General features: G+C 43.0%; 1 protein-coding gene and 1 long non-coding RNA gene across 3 annotated transcripts; one reads left to right on the top strand and one right to left on the bottom strand.

Moving 5' to 3' along the window:
* Nucleotides 1–17: 17 nt before the first annotated feature.
* Nucleotides 18–8,553, bottom strand: LOC124671353 (pentatricopeptide repeat-containing protein At1g76280-like). The gene is made up of 14 exons (XM_047207732.1): nucleotides 8,465–8,553; nucleotides 7,482–7,882; nucleotides 7,136–7,329; nucleotides 6,929–7,036; nucleotides 5,711–5,887; nucleotides 4,803–5,223; nucleotides 4,538–4,704; nucleotides 3,832–3,927; nucleotides 3,334–3,513; nucleotides 2,841–3,068; nucleotides 1,587–1,730; nucleotides 1,255–1,443; nucleotides 1,022–1,141; nucleotides 18–939 (listed from the first exon to the last, which is right to left on the bottom strand). Exons 1-14 carry the CDS (start codon nucleotides 8,551–8,553, stop codon nucleotides 529–531), a joined length of 2,925 nt encoding a protein of 974 aa, XP_047063688.1. The 3' UTR covers nucleotides 18–528.
* A 1,518-nt stretch (nucleotides 8,554–10,071) lies between these two features.
* LOC124678433 lies at nucleotides 10,072–12,185 on the top strand. Of its 2 annotated transcripts, none has more exons than XR_006994468.1 (4): nucleotides 10,072–10,387; nucleotides 10,591–10,649; nucleotides 10,725–10,868; nucleotides 10,986–12,185. It is a non-coding gene; the product is annotated as an uncharacterized LOC124678433 (long non-coding RNA). The 2 variants fall into 2 exon arrangements; XR_006994467.1 differs by having other exon boundaries at nucleotides 10,475–10,649.
* The last annotated feature ends 1,488 nt before the right edge of the window (nucleotides 12,186–13,673 follow it).

Below are 13,673 nucleotides of genomic sequence, written 5' to 3'. Positions count from 1 at the left end.
TCTTGCAGTAACAAGGAGGAGAAGATTTCTGATTCTTTTCTTTCAATATAATTGTACAAACTTCTTTTTAAAATGTACTTCTACAAACTTTTAGCATCGTCAAACAAAATTGGACTTACAAAACTTCACATGCCATTCTCTGATGCCTTGCAATTCCAGTGACTGTGTAAATACATATGCATGCCGAAAAAATCTACTCTTCATTTTGAACAGCAAAGTTCTGTGAATAGTGAGAAAATTGATGTAACAAACAATACACTAAGTGGATGTGAGTTACATGTGGTTCACTTCGTCACCATCAACCTCATCCACATGCAAAATTAGTGGACCTGATGCTCCTCCTGACAGCTGCTATTGGCCTCAAGAGCAGGTCAAAACCACACAACAGCTCAGCGAATGATGCCTGGTGAATGATGTTCACAATTACATCACCAGGTATTCGCCACGAGAGCATGTCAAAACCATGCAACACATCAGCAGAACTATGCCCTCGGTTGGTTCAAACATCCAATACTTCAAGCACAAATTTCATGGCATGTCCAGTCTCCTGTTAGCGTCATAAGAAGATGCCAGCCTCCTCGCCCATAGACTGTCCTCGGGCAACCAAGATATGGTGGAACCAATTGTCGCACACCACCTCAGGTTCAATAGGGCTGCCACGCTACATTCCTCGGTTGCTCCAAACGCCTTAATGATACTTAGTTCAGCGTCTGGCTCTTCGCTGAGGATTAGATCCTCTAGAGCTGCTCCTTTCTCCTTGAGAACGCTTGCGTCCTCAGAGATCATCCTCATACTGAGAACCTGTAATGCCTCGACTGCGGTGCTGTACAATTTTTGATCCACGTAGGCACAGAATGTGTACCAAAGCGTTGATTCATTAGGCTGAATCTTTGCTCTGTGAATACACTCAAGAATACATTCAATAACGTGAATATTACCCTGTGAAGAATGACCAGACATGAGTTTAACTTTGACGTCATTTCAGTGAAATAAGAGTTGCCAAATTATATCATAGACATACTCTTGCATTCGCATCTGAGAGTAATGTGTTGAAAATCCCTATATCAGGTTGAATTCCTTCAGTTAGGCATAAGTCCAACAGATCCAGTGCCCCCTCAAAATCATCTTTTGCTAATAGAACCTACCATGGACAAACATGACATCAGATTCAAATGGCGCACAACAATTCAAATCAACTAAAACATACGAATAAGCAGTATGTTACATAGTGAGCCCGCAGTTATCCAGCCTTACCTTCAGGAGAGATGTGTAAGTCACAACTGTAGGGCAGCAGCCATCTCGGAGCATCAAAGACAACAAGGTGCTAGCTGATTTGAAACACGGCAACAATTTGCAGCACTCTATCATGACAGTATAAATTGCAGTATTAGCTGGAAGACCACATGCTCTCATGATCTTGAAAGTTCTTATTGCTTTGTGTGTCTGCAGACCAGAAAGCGGTACATCAAATTCAACAAGTTCCATTGAAAACACAGGAAGCATACAAAATAGCCTTGCCAGAAAAACTAAATCCAATTCATCATTTCATATAACAAAACAAATGGTAAAGGACAGTAGACTCGTACTTCCTTGGCCTTAACCAAGGCATGCAACACAATGCCGTAGAGATCACTCTTCTGATAAGGATCCATGTTAGATAAGACACTCTCAGCAACATTCAAGTACCGCAGCATTTCTTCTATCATTCCCTCAGCTCCAAAGGCTCGTATCTGAGATAACATAAAGTCGTAGATAAAACAACAAGACTTCAAATAATGATATCACAGTAAGAACTATGGAAGATCATACAGACAAGTGATTGAATGATCTTAGCAATCTAATTTGAAAATTATCATGGTAAAATTTCAAGCCAGTGAGGTCTTGAAGTATGACCAGGTAACTGATGATACGCTAGTTTCACCATATTGTACAAGCCACAGATACAGAATCCCAGTAGATCATCAACACGCAAGCAATATTGCGAATGACATTCACAGCAAAGTGCTTCCCACTCTCCTAGGTCTGACCAACACATGCATATTAGCAATTAAAATCCAGTCTTACATCACATGAAAATGATTCAGATATCCTATTCAGACAAATTAAAACATTGCTTCCCTTCTTTATGAAGTACTACCTCCATTCCAATGAATAATGCTTATATTATTTTTGGAAAGTCAAACTTGACCAAGTTTCTATAAAAAAATCATTAACATGCAAACTACAAAATCAATATCATTAGATACATCATGAAATATATTTTCATATGATATAAATAGAATATAATAGTTGTTGATAGATTCTTCTAAAAGTTTAGTCAAACTTTAATTGAGCTGACTTTTCAAAAAAAAAAAACTGTATTCATTGGAATGGATGTAGTATAAGTTTATAACGGATTAGAAACTGGGAATGCTGGATAAGGTAGGATATCATACAGGCCAATAAGCCATGGTATAGACTCAATAAATAACCTATTTTCATGAATGGACAGACTGTCATCAACAAACAACAACAATTTTCGACCAGCTTAGAGCATGATTTCTTAAAAGAATGGTTAGACACCTATGTGCTGCATACTTTTATTCCTTACTAGCGTCAAGTGCCAACTCTGCTGATGGAGAAATTTTCATATGAAAAGGGAAACGGGAAAATTAGACTCACTGTTTCCCACTGATCATAGAGAAGGGAGCATATTAAAAAATTGTTACCAAAACAGTCAACTACTATGAGTTCTTACTTCTAGATATGCGTTTTTTTGCAAGAATATTACAAGTGATACACGTACAAAAAAAAAAAGATGAAGATCTACATATATAGGATATAGTATAAGGTAAGCATACCAAGTTCTTCATAGACACAAAACTATGTTGGATCTCATGGTTTAACATGTCCATCTCGATTATGCTGATCCTTTTGGACACATCAGCATGTGATAGCATATTTCCTTCTTCATACGGAACATTGACATTGCCAAAAAGAGAAAACAGAATCTCATAGGTCCTGATATTTGGCTTCAAATCCAAGTGTTTCATTCTAGCTAGTACACGGAGAGCTCTTTCTGGTTCATTCTACAAAAATGATGAGAGGAGACTTAGTTCATAATTTCTTACAATTAAGTAAAATTAAGTGCACTGAGGAATAAAGAAAAAATAAAATCGTTTATGTGAAATAGAGCACAACTATTTAAAACAGGGTAAACCAGAGATAATTGATAGACCATATATCAGCAGCTCAGTACACTTAACATAGATGACCAAGCTGAAATTAGGATGACAATAGGTAGGGGGACAAATATGACATATCAGAATCTCTTTTCAAAAGTCGATGCATTACCATAATGTCGCAACCAGAAAGAAAAGCATTAAAACCATGAATATACTCTGATTTTATATCTGAAATTCTTCCCAAGAAGTCCTCAGCCAGATCCAACTGTAAACTTTTGCTATGGCCAACTGAGAGAGCAACAAGTGTACCATCATAAGGTTTAATACCCCTTCTCTCCATCACTTCAATCTGGAAAGCATGAGAACATAAAATATAGTAGTAGCAAATTTTATGGAGAATAACTAAATATAGCGATTAGCGGTCACAATAGAATAGGTACAGTTCAGTTTCACATAGTAGCTTTCAAGGGGAGTAACAGTGATAAACATTAGAATTACATTACCCCTTGTAAAATCAGTCAGTACAGCATGTTACTTTTATGAAAAGGTAGGTATGGCATAACTACATGCATGGCTTCATAAAATAGGTATTGTGCACAACCATATTAAACAAGATGTCCTGTCATAGTGTCATGTAACTGAAAATATCATAAACTCGGTAGCATACCACTTTGCGAGCATGTGCAACTCCTTTCCCAGCTAGCACACATTTAATAAAACCATCATATGTAAATCTCGACGGTCGCAGTCCAATCTTGTGCATCTAGCAAGAAAGGACAACATTGAGCATAAACATTGAACTTCTCAGATGTGAAATATGCACCAATAATTTCTGGTCTTCAAATCGCCAACGCTGTATACACATGTAAAACTTTTAACTTTAAATACCTTAACCATTAAAATAAGGGACACATGCAATTTTTGAACTTGCCGCCACCTTTTCCAGTAATGCAAGCAGCAAACCAATATACAATTAAAATACGCGACAATTTCTGGTGTGCAGGCCCACATGCCAGTTACTAAATTCAAACGAATCTCTTGCTTTAATGCAGAAACAGACTTCATGCTTTGCTTATTGTTACTATCTTAAGAAGAAAAAAGTAAAATCAAAAGCACAAGATTGCAGAAACTAAGTTCAAATCCTTTTTTTGCAGGGAGTTTGAATCCAATTAAGGTGGCCTAGATGAAACAGGTACAGCAGATAAAATAAACTATGTAAGTAATTAGAATGTCACCACATTGATGTTCAACCATCCAGAAGAAACGTTCAAAAACCTAATGAAAGTGCTTAGGTAAAGACCCAAGTCAATAGAAAGACTGCAAGCCATAATATAACACTACATTAACCCAACAAAAACTTACATATTTCTTACCTCTAGAAATAATTGCTCAGCCAACTGGCAGTTGTCAAGAAGCACACACATATGTATAATATCATTGAAAGACCATCGCAAGATTTTCTTTACTGCAACTGGTGCAAATCTCAATGTCTTCGTCATCCTCCCATTGTCTAGTCCAGAATTGTCACCAAGATTGTCACCTGGGACAAGACTGAACGTACATAAGTTCTACAAATATAATTAAAAATGAGTTTACAAGTATACTACTTGGCTGATGAAATTGAAATGCATAACATACCAGCAGAAATAATTGACACATAACTCTTCAATTGCTTATGTTTTGATGATTGAGTTTCCACCTGGAACAGCTCCGGCTGAGCATCAACCAAATATCCTTCGGCTCCCATCTTTCCTTGAAATGGCGATGGCAGATCATAGTCCGATACAAGTTTGAGATCTTCTACTAGATTTAAAGCAGGTACAGGAATGTCTAATCTTGTTGATTGGCATCTCCTTTTAGAAGACACCATCAGATGGTCAGTGTGTTCTCCAGCAAGGACAACCATACGCTGCAAGATATGATATGCAGATTGAAGGTCACCTAGTGTAGAGAAAGCCTTCACGAATTTCCTCAGAGCAATAATGCTTGGACTATAATACCTAGTGCAGTCCTTCCATAGATCATGAACTGCAGACAAATTTCCCTGCAAAACTGCAACCTGGAAATATACATAAATCAAATAAGCAATTTCGCGCAATAGTCAATCTAGAACCATGTACAGATGAAAATATTCACATATTTCAATAAGCATAGCATGCGGTTATCCGAAGAAACATGTGAAATACAACAATAACATGAAACAGAAAAAACAATGACTCAAGAGACGCCCTAAAGATAAAATACATAAAAGGAAAAAGCATGTGACCAGAACTAACAGAAACTAAGATCAGCATGCAACCATTTCCATACAAAAACATCAGAAACTAAGTGGTGGTTACAGTGATGGGCCAGAAGGGAATACAAATTACAAAGGAATGCGATCAAATGTTTAATCCACAAAACAAGGATCAAATAGTCAACAAATACCATGGATGGTTATGTCTCCCCAGTCAGCTAGGTCTGGTATACTAACAGTTTTTCTCCAGATATGAAAACAAACTTCTGAATAACATAAATAGGCAGATTGAACATTTATTTACACGAACCTTCAGAAGCTCACAGTACGTTATTTCAGACTTCCCAACAAGATGACCTTCCATTTTCTCTAGACAGCTCCCAACGTCATTCAGATTTGTTCTGCAGGCACTTAAAAAGATGTTGAAAATCGGCAAAACACCATGAGTGCTTTCTTTTTCTCCCAGAAGAGTGAGTAATTTAAGTGCCTGCATCGGAAAGATGATTGTCAACACCTTGAAAACTGAAAGGAACCAACAGAATTTCAAGCAAAAACTGATATGCTATAGGGCATTATTCAATAAGCAGATAAACATATAACATAAGAGCATAAATGCAAGAAATTAAATTACATAGAACTGCAAGGCACAGGTAGCAGAAGAAGATAAATATTAACAAAACAACATCAAAATGGTCCGTGATAGAAGATTAAACAAAATCAGATTGCTTCTGCAAAAGGTACAACGCATGCACTGTCTAATTCACCAATCTCCTACAACTATCTATATACAAACAATGAAACGGTCCACTTTAAAACCCTGAACTTTGGACCCCCTTTAGCTTTTCTCCATATAACTCCCAAACAGCCAAAACCCAGACCCTCAACTTCCAATACCATACACCTGACGCCCTTGCGGAAATATGAAGCAGTTTTAGATGACACGGATGTCATGTGCTTACCCCATCACTATCACGTGTCTGCCACGTCACCAGCAAATCAGCAACAATAAAAAACACTGTTGCATAAGGGAAGACCACCAGGTCATATGGAAACAATGGTTGCAGACAGTGAGCGATCAGGATTACTTCTAGATGGTTTTGAAGTTTAGGTACAGAAACCGTACCAAACGATGGCCGAAGTCAAGGTCTACATGTGAAACCAAACAATGGGTGAGCATGACAGACCACACACAAACTTATTGAGACACTGACAAGTGAAAGAAGTATCTGGTGCATCATTTTGGCCAAGGCATGAAATAATAGAACCATTTATCAAGTACCTAGAAAACAGGCCTTGCCTAGGATGGATGGTATTGACATTTTGACTGCCTATACTATCATTAAGGAATGAAAAGTTGGACACTTTACATGGAAGACACAGTGGATATAACGCTACAAGTGTATATTAAAGCACTTTCACACAATGCACTACTTAAAGCAGTTTCACACAAGTGCATTTCTATGATTGAACCCCCAAACAAGTTAAAAGGACAAAAACTTGCACTTGGGACATGATTAGTACGGCGTACCTCCTTGGAATACCCTCCTTTGGTGAGTGCTCGAGTGACAGATCTGTAATTGCCTTTACTAATATCTATGGCCTTATCCTCCATGATCTCCAAAATGTCCATAACAAACTATACATATGGAGAGGATCCAAAAAGAGTAGTAGTAATCAGAATGACTATACCAAACTCTGTGCTTTCGTTAAAATACGTATCTGGCAGTGAATTTACCAAAGGATCAGGCGCCTCTGCACAGTACTCCAGTATATGCGAGAAATCTTCCGAAGTTAACGCTTGTTTGGTTTGCTGAAGGTTCGAGAGCATAATGGATGCTCGCTGTCGATCACCTTTACGGAGAGCATTCACAATGTCCGCTTGCATGAGTCTCGCAGACATACTAGCCCTCGCCGGAAAATCGTGATGCTCTGCAGCAACCGAAATATTTGTTACATAAGTTGAGCAAACATTTTATTTGTCTAGAAGCAACAGCTAGGCACTAGTACTAGCATAGTAAGGGTGAACTACGATCAATATCACGAGAATGAACCAGGCAATATAGGTTGATAGATTTGGTTACCGGCGCAAGTCGAAAGCATCCGGGCCCTGATGCCAGCCCAGAAGACTGATTCGTGGCGGCGCGCTCCGGCGACGCGCTCGGAGAAGCACGGTGGGTGGCACCGCTCGAGAGACCCGGACGCCGCTGACGGCGGCGGGACGAGGAGGGCGGCACGGCGCCGGCGGCCTGCCTGCCGGAGAGGCAGCATCGAGGATGAGGGGGTTGAGTGTCGAGGCGTGCAGTCCTGGCTGGATGGGAGGATTGGGCCCGTGGAGGCGTGGACGCGGATGAGGCGGAGCGCGGTGCCCCGGCGGCGGTGGCGGCGGAGGAGGGAGGCCTGATGGCGACGGAGAAGCGCGACGAGGCGGCGGCGCGGGGCGCCGTGTTCTGTGCCACTGTCTACTGTGGGCCGGCCCAGGAGCCTGTACTAGCTAGTTTAGCAGGTAGCCCGTCACTGGCCCACGCCCTCACTTTGCTGACTCCCATTCAGAATTTATCGCATTCTCCAGCTCAAACACACACGTGATATCCAAGTGAATTCATGATCCAAAAAACGATGGTCGATGGCATTCAAAAATGCCTAACGTGGTGCCTTGAGTTATTGGTATCGATGAATAGCCTCTCTCGTCCTCGGGTCGCTCCCCCCGCGGGCGACTCCAGGGCGCCCAAACCCTAGTCCCCGTCGACCCTGCCTCCGCTCCTCCCGTCGCCGCCGCCGCGGCGGGAGCCGCCGGCAAAGCCCGGGCGGTGCCGGCGGCGGTGGCCCCTCCTCTACCCGGCGCGCTCCTTCTCCGGGCGGGGCCGGCGAGCGGCGGCGGCGGTGCTCCCTAGATCTCTCGCGTGTCCGGCGGCGGCGCGGGCCGCCGGGCGGCGCGGTCGTCGGGTGGCCTGGTGGCGGCGGCGCGGCCGCTTGGCGGCGCGGCGACATGGAAGCTCGCGGCGGCGCGCTCCTGGCCCGGATCTGGGTCCTTTGGGCCCCATCTGGGCCTGGGCGGGCTAGGTACGGGCTCCCTGTGTTTGTCTCCGGCGAGCGACGGAGCGGCCTGTGCTGCGGGGACTCCGGACGGCGGCGCGCCGACCGCAGCGTGGCCATGGGAGCTTCACGAGCCTGCAGGGCTCGGCCGGGCCGCAGGGGCCTGGTTTGCTCCTGGAGCCACGTCCGGTCGGTTACCGCAGGGCGGCGGTGGAGGTTGTGCCCTCCCCGCGTTGCCGGCTGTTCAGCCGCCTCCCGGCCCCGGTTGTCTCTTCTCGTTCGGTCGGTCGTCGTTGCTTGACCATGGTGAGACGGCGGTAGTGACTCCAAGACCGTGGTGGCGCAAGGCTGGTGGGTGGTGAGGTGGGCGGAGCGTGATGGAACGTCCGGGGTCGTGGTTCTTTGGGGGTTGGGAGAAATCCCGTCGGATTTCCGACACCAACGCGGTGACGTCCGCGGGCGCCACCATTCCTTCTTGGAGGGCGTTGGGTTCCTCCTCCCCACACCCCTCCCGCATACCGGGGAAACCCTAGGATTTGTCCGGGCAACGAGCGTCGTCATCGTCGCATCCCTTCTTGAAGGTGTTGCTTTGGTATGCGGCGCTTCGGAGGGCTAAGTTTGTGGTGGGAATTCTCCCGGAGGGCGCAACCGGTGGCGGATCATTAGCGTTTTCGTCGATCCGACTTGGTCGACTTTGCTTTCTTTTTTCTTCTTCTTTTGTTTCTCTTGGGCTTTGATGTGCGTTGCCCCGGCGTTGATCTCTATCTTGTATCGGTTGGTTGGTTGCTATATTAATATAGCGGGGCGAAAGCCTATTTCGAGAGGAGTAGCCCGTCGATCGATCAATATTGCCCCATGATCTTGCCAGGGGACACGCGGTTCGGTTGTAGCCCGGCTCGTCGGAGATCGGCGGCCCCATCTTCCTCCACGGCGCCATCGCCGACATATCGAACCCACCGTCGTCAGCTTCTTTGCCCGGCAGGCGACGGAGCCGGGGATGTAGCGGGACACGAGCAAGGACAAGGCGATGTTGATGTTGGTGCCCCTGCTGCTGCATCCTGCGGAGGACGGCGAGCTGCCGCCGCCAGGTGGGTGGCTCTGGACAAGGAGACAGTGCTGGAGGTGGTCACGAGGAAGGCGAGCGGAGCAGCGGGAGAAGAAGGCACCGAACCATGGGTAGACGGTGACCCTAGCTTGTCTTGCAATTTGCAGCGTACTGCTTTGTGAGGCTAGCCGAACGCTTCTGTACACTTGACTGACAGGCGTTTCAGTAATTCAGTTGTTCCTTTAACTCCTCATTATTAGTTATTATTAGTTATCAGTATAACTCAACCAGCTAGGAGCTCTCACAGCGATTTCATTCGTGAACCGTCGGATCAAGTCATTCAACGTTCCAGATTGATCTCCCGTTCATCCAATCGCCGCCAAATGGGCCAGCCAAACATGACCGGGCTGCTACTCCGCAGACCGAACTACACGATTTGTGGCACATCGGGCTGCAAAAGGCTTAAACGGGCCTTTAGGCCTTGTTCTGTCAGACGAAGCGACCGTGTCTTCTTCCTTGTTCTTTCTTTTCCTGTCTCTCCTTGTTGCGCCGTCCTTTCCCCTTCGCCTGGGACACGCCTGAGCGGTGCCTTGCCCTGAGTGCGATTGGAGCCGGCCAAAACTACGTTGAGGCGACGCTCAAACGCGTCCGTATGTCGATTAGGGTCAAGCACCTCTGCTAGCGGTGTCCACGGGGCGAAAACAGATCGCCATCTTCCATGAATCAATTGAGCTCGACGTTTGGACTGACTCTTCTTGGGTCACATACTCGCTCAAGCATCGCCGCCGCTCCCGCTCCTTCATGGATGCGTTGGTCGGCCATCTAACTCCTGGATTCTGCCATTGATCTGGACTCCTGGGCCACCATCAGCACCTGCCTCCGCCAAGGCCATGCCTGCACCAAGAACAGGTGATTCACGAGCTCTGCAACACTTGGTATTCTTACTTTTCCCCGACCCAAGTATGAAATTGATTGGTTCGCCTTCTTTGCGATCAGTGCGTTCATGGGAGTCTGCGGTGAATTCTGCTTATTCCCATTAAGTAGCTGCCAAGATTGCTACATTTAACGGAGGAATTCACTGCCTAGATTGAGTTTGCCACACTTCCTTTCAGATTATGCACTTGAAGAAGGTCCCCTTTCCAGCCTCAGATTGATGTGATTGTTTTCATTGGTAATGTTTGTTCATTGAATTTTTTTTTGTACAACATAGTAGCCAAGTGGTCAATCATTTCATTTTATGTTGCAGAAAAGATAAACACGATCCTGCTCCTTCTGCATCGGCGTCCTTGGATGTGGCACGAGCTCCTTGGTTGTTGCAATGATGAGGAACCCCAATCTTATGAGACAATCTCCCTATTCGCTAGACTCGGTTTACGTCTTGATTGACATGGTAAGATTTCTTTTCCAGTTTCTATGTTCATTCAGTGTCGTGCTTGAAATTGCATTGAGAAAACTCATAATGTTTACCTGCAGAAAAAGGGTTAACGATTTATTTCATATTCTACAGGAAATATTTTGAAAGTGATGAATCTGTCTACCCAATTTTGTACGTATAGTTATGTGGAACTAAAAATTATCGTCGGACTATCTTCGACTGTTCGACAACAATATGGACTACAGGAGGGTGCAAGACCGAGCAGGTTCCATCTATTGTGGTAGGACCTTTTTTAGCAGAAAAAATCAGAGCAGATATATAAGCATCCACTCAGCTCCCGTATGATGTAGCCTTGCAGGTGATATCCCGAGTTGTGCACGTCCACAAGTGCCTCCACACATTATAGCCTAGATGTCCGAACACCGTGCTGACCTCCCAACTCACAGCGGCCATGGCAATGCTTTTGCCCAGTGTGCGTGTGTGAAGCATGAGAGAGCTCAGTACGGCACATGTAAATCATGGTCGCTGGTGAGCCAGATAGCATGGGACCATCGGTGTCTCTGATGTAGCTAGCTCATAAGCATTTTAGCCTGAATTATGCCCTATTGTGGCACTAATTTACAAAAATATATGCAAAGATTTAACTCATTAGTTGCTACATTTATATGAAGCTTCTAACAGCAATTTCAGTTTTTGTTATATGTAATCAAAGATGTTAATTGATTCTATGTTTGTAGGACCGTAGACAATCAAAATGATGTGCCATTTTGCTGGAAAACAAGAAAACAAATATATTTTGATCTTCTCAAATAATATTATCAGTTAATCAACTGTCAAATTTAATATAATCCATTGTGTACTACAAGTAATGTTTAATTTGGACATAGCTAGCTACCTAGATTCAACCGCTTGATATAATCCATTGTGCTGTCTTCCAGTGAACACATGAGCTTCATATTCAGACTTTGAAATATTTTATCGCTGGTAAGTTTTGTTAAATGATATTGATTATAGCTTTTATTGTTGTTGCAAGGTTTTTTCCTTGTTAGCATGCTTTCTTTTTTAAGTAATACAGCCATGATAGAAATGGCAGAAGAGGGGTTTCAGCTTGATGCTTAGCTTTTATGAGTTCATGACAACAAGATGCATGACTCTGTCCTTCGTATCATAATTGCAATATGTAGGAACCAAAGTGGCTCTTTTGACTTCGGATGAGAGTTTTGATGACTTGAGCCTTTACGAGAACTTATGACATAAATGACCAGGTCCTTTCAACAAATTATTATATCTTGGGCATCTTACAAGTACCAAGCAATCCATATCTCTCATGATCTTCGTTTAAATAGGGTGCCTTTTCCATCTTTTATGTGTTTTTTATGCAAATCTATTATATGTTTATTACTGAAGTGTGTATGAAGTTGAGAACATAATTGTTGTTTGACTTTTTTAATCAACCATACAAATTAGCATCTCTCATCTAATTAGAGAATATACAATGCTTCATCCTTGAAATTTCAGGATGGAGCTGTTTGGGGACGCACTTTTAGTAGCTCAAGGAGTTGCAAACCCATCAGCTCAATCTCTGACTATCGCAACTCCTCATCTAACTAGAGAATAGTAATGGTCATCCTTGCAGTTTCAGGATAGAGCTGTTTGGGGATGCAGTCTTAGTTTTCTCTTACACTGGAAAATGACCTTAGTCCTCGACTAACAAAAAAAAGATTCGACGTTTCTGCTGATGCAAATAATTTCCTCCAAGTTGCATAATATATCTGTTTGGACTGATGTTACAAATTTATTTTCTATGAGCAAGGATTAGCTGGCTTATTATCCTTGAGACTGCTTTTACAAGAGCATAAAATACAAGGTGCCATCAAATTGACAAGGACCATTTGGTTAACCCAATCCAGTTATAAGTGATCCTTTCCCATTTTCCACACTATTTAGTTTGTGTTTACTTTATCCATTCTGAAATCTAGCTGACAGCAAACTTATCTTTTGCCTATGCACTAATCGATATGCAGATTTATTCTGTTACGTGGTGTTGGTAAATTAGTATCATCGTCAGTTACAAAACTCTCTTTTGATCAAAGTTGCAGTTTATTGCTGAATTGTATACTCTTTTTTCTAAAATATTTTTACTTTGTAGGTAAGGTGTACAATGCCTTTTGAGTAAGTAACGGACTTGACAAGGCAGTCAAGAAAAAGAAAAGGCTGTGGAGCTCTAGACAAATTTGTGAAAGAGTGAACAAGCTAGCCATGTGTGCCATTAGTCCAAGGACCTTAAATCTGCCCTCAAAGCAATCGAGGAGGTACTGCTCCTTGACCAAACAACAAATTTGCTTCAACACGACCTAGAGGCAGAAACTGTATGTAGCATCATCTGGTTCATTTAAACTGGTAATTTAAAAACAATATATTTGCCTTATAAAAGATGAACTTTTTTACCCAATTGCATCAATTGTGGAAGCAATGTCAGAAATTTCTTGACATTGACATTTCATCAGATTTATCGTCCACATCTTTTTATATATTTCTGATTTTCATGTTTTTTACATATTTTTATTATTATATTCTTTAGATGGACGGGCGCCGCAACGCGCGCTTACATGGTCTAGTTGAATGGAAGAGAGGTTGAGTAATAACAACTGTGACACGCATTTGTTTTTACAGAAGAAGTTGTGGTCTCTGATCTTGTATATGTGAATTTGGGAGATGAAGTTGATAATTCGAGCTAACATGTGGTGTACACATCTGAATAACATTTAGTTGAATTTTGTAGAAGACAATGGGATCAAGATTGTGAGAGGCAAGCAATGT

This window comes from Lolium rigidum, chromosome 7 (genome assembly GCF_022539505.1).
Source record: "Lolium rigidum isolate FL_2022 chromosome 7, APGP_CSIRO_Lrig_0.1, whole genome shotgun sequence".
In the NCBI taxonomy this organism is placed as follows: domain Eukaryota; kingdom Viridiplantae; phylum Streptophyta; class Magnoliopsida; order Poales; family Poaceae; genus Lolium; species Lolium rigidum.
This window is presented reverse-complemented; position numbering and strand designations above follow the sequence as displayed.

Bases quoted from the DNA above. Each gene is read 5' to 3' on its own strand.
- LOC124671353 (XM_047207732.1), bottom strand. From the start codon at position 8,553: ATGGCCACGCTGCGGTCGGCGCGCCGCCGTCCGGAGTCCCCGCAGCAC. The intron at 7,037-7,135 runs GTAAATTCACTG...CCATATGTATAG, and splicing joins CAGAGGCGCCTGATCCTTTG to TTTGTTATGGACATTTTGGA. The intron at 4,705-4,802 runs GTATGTTATGCA...GTCTTGTCCCAG, and splicing joins TGTGTCAATTATTTCTGCTG to GTGACAATCTTGGTGACAAT.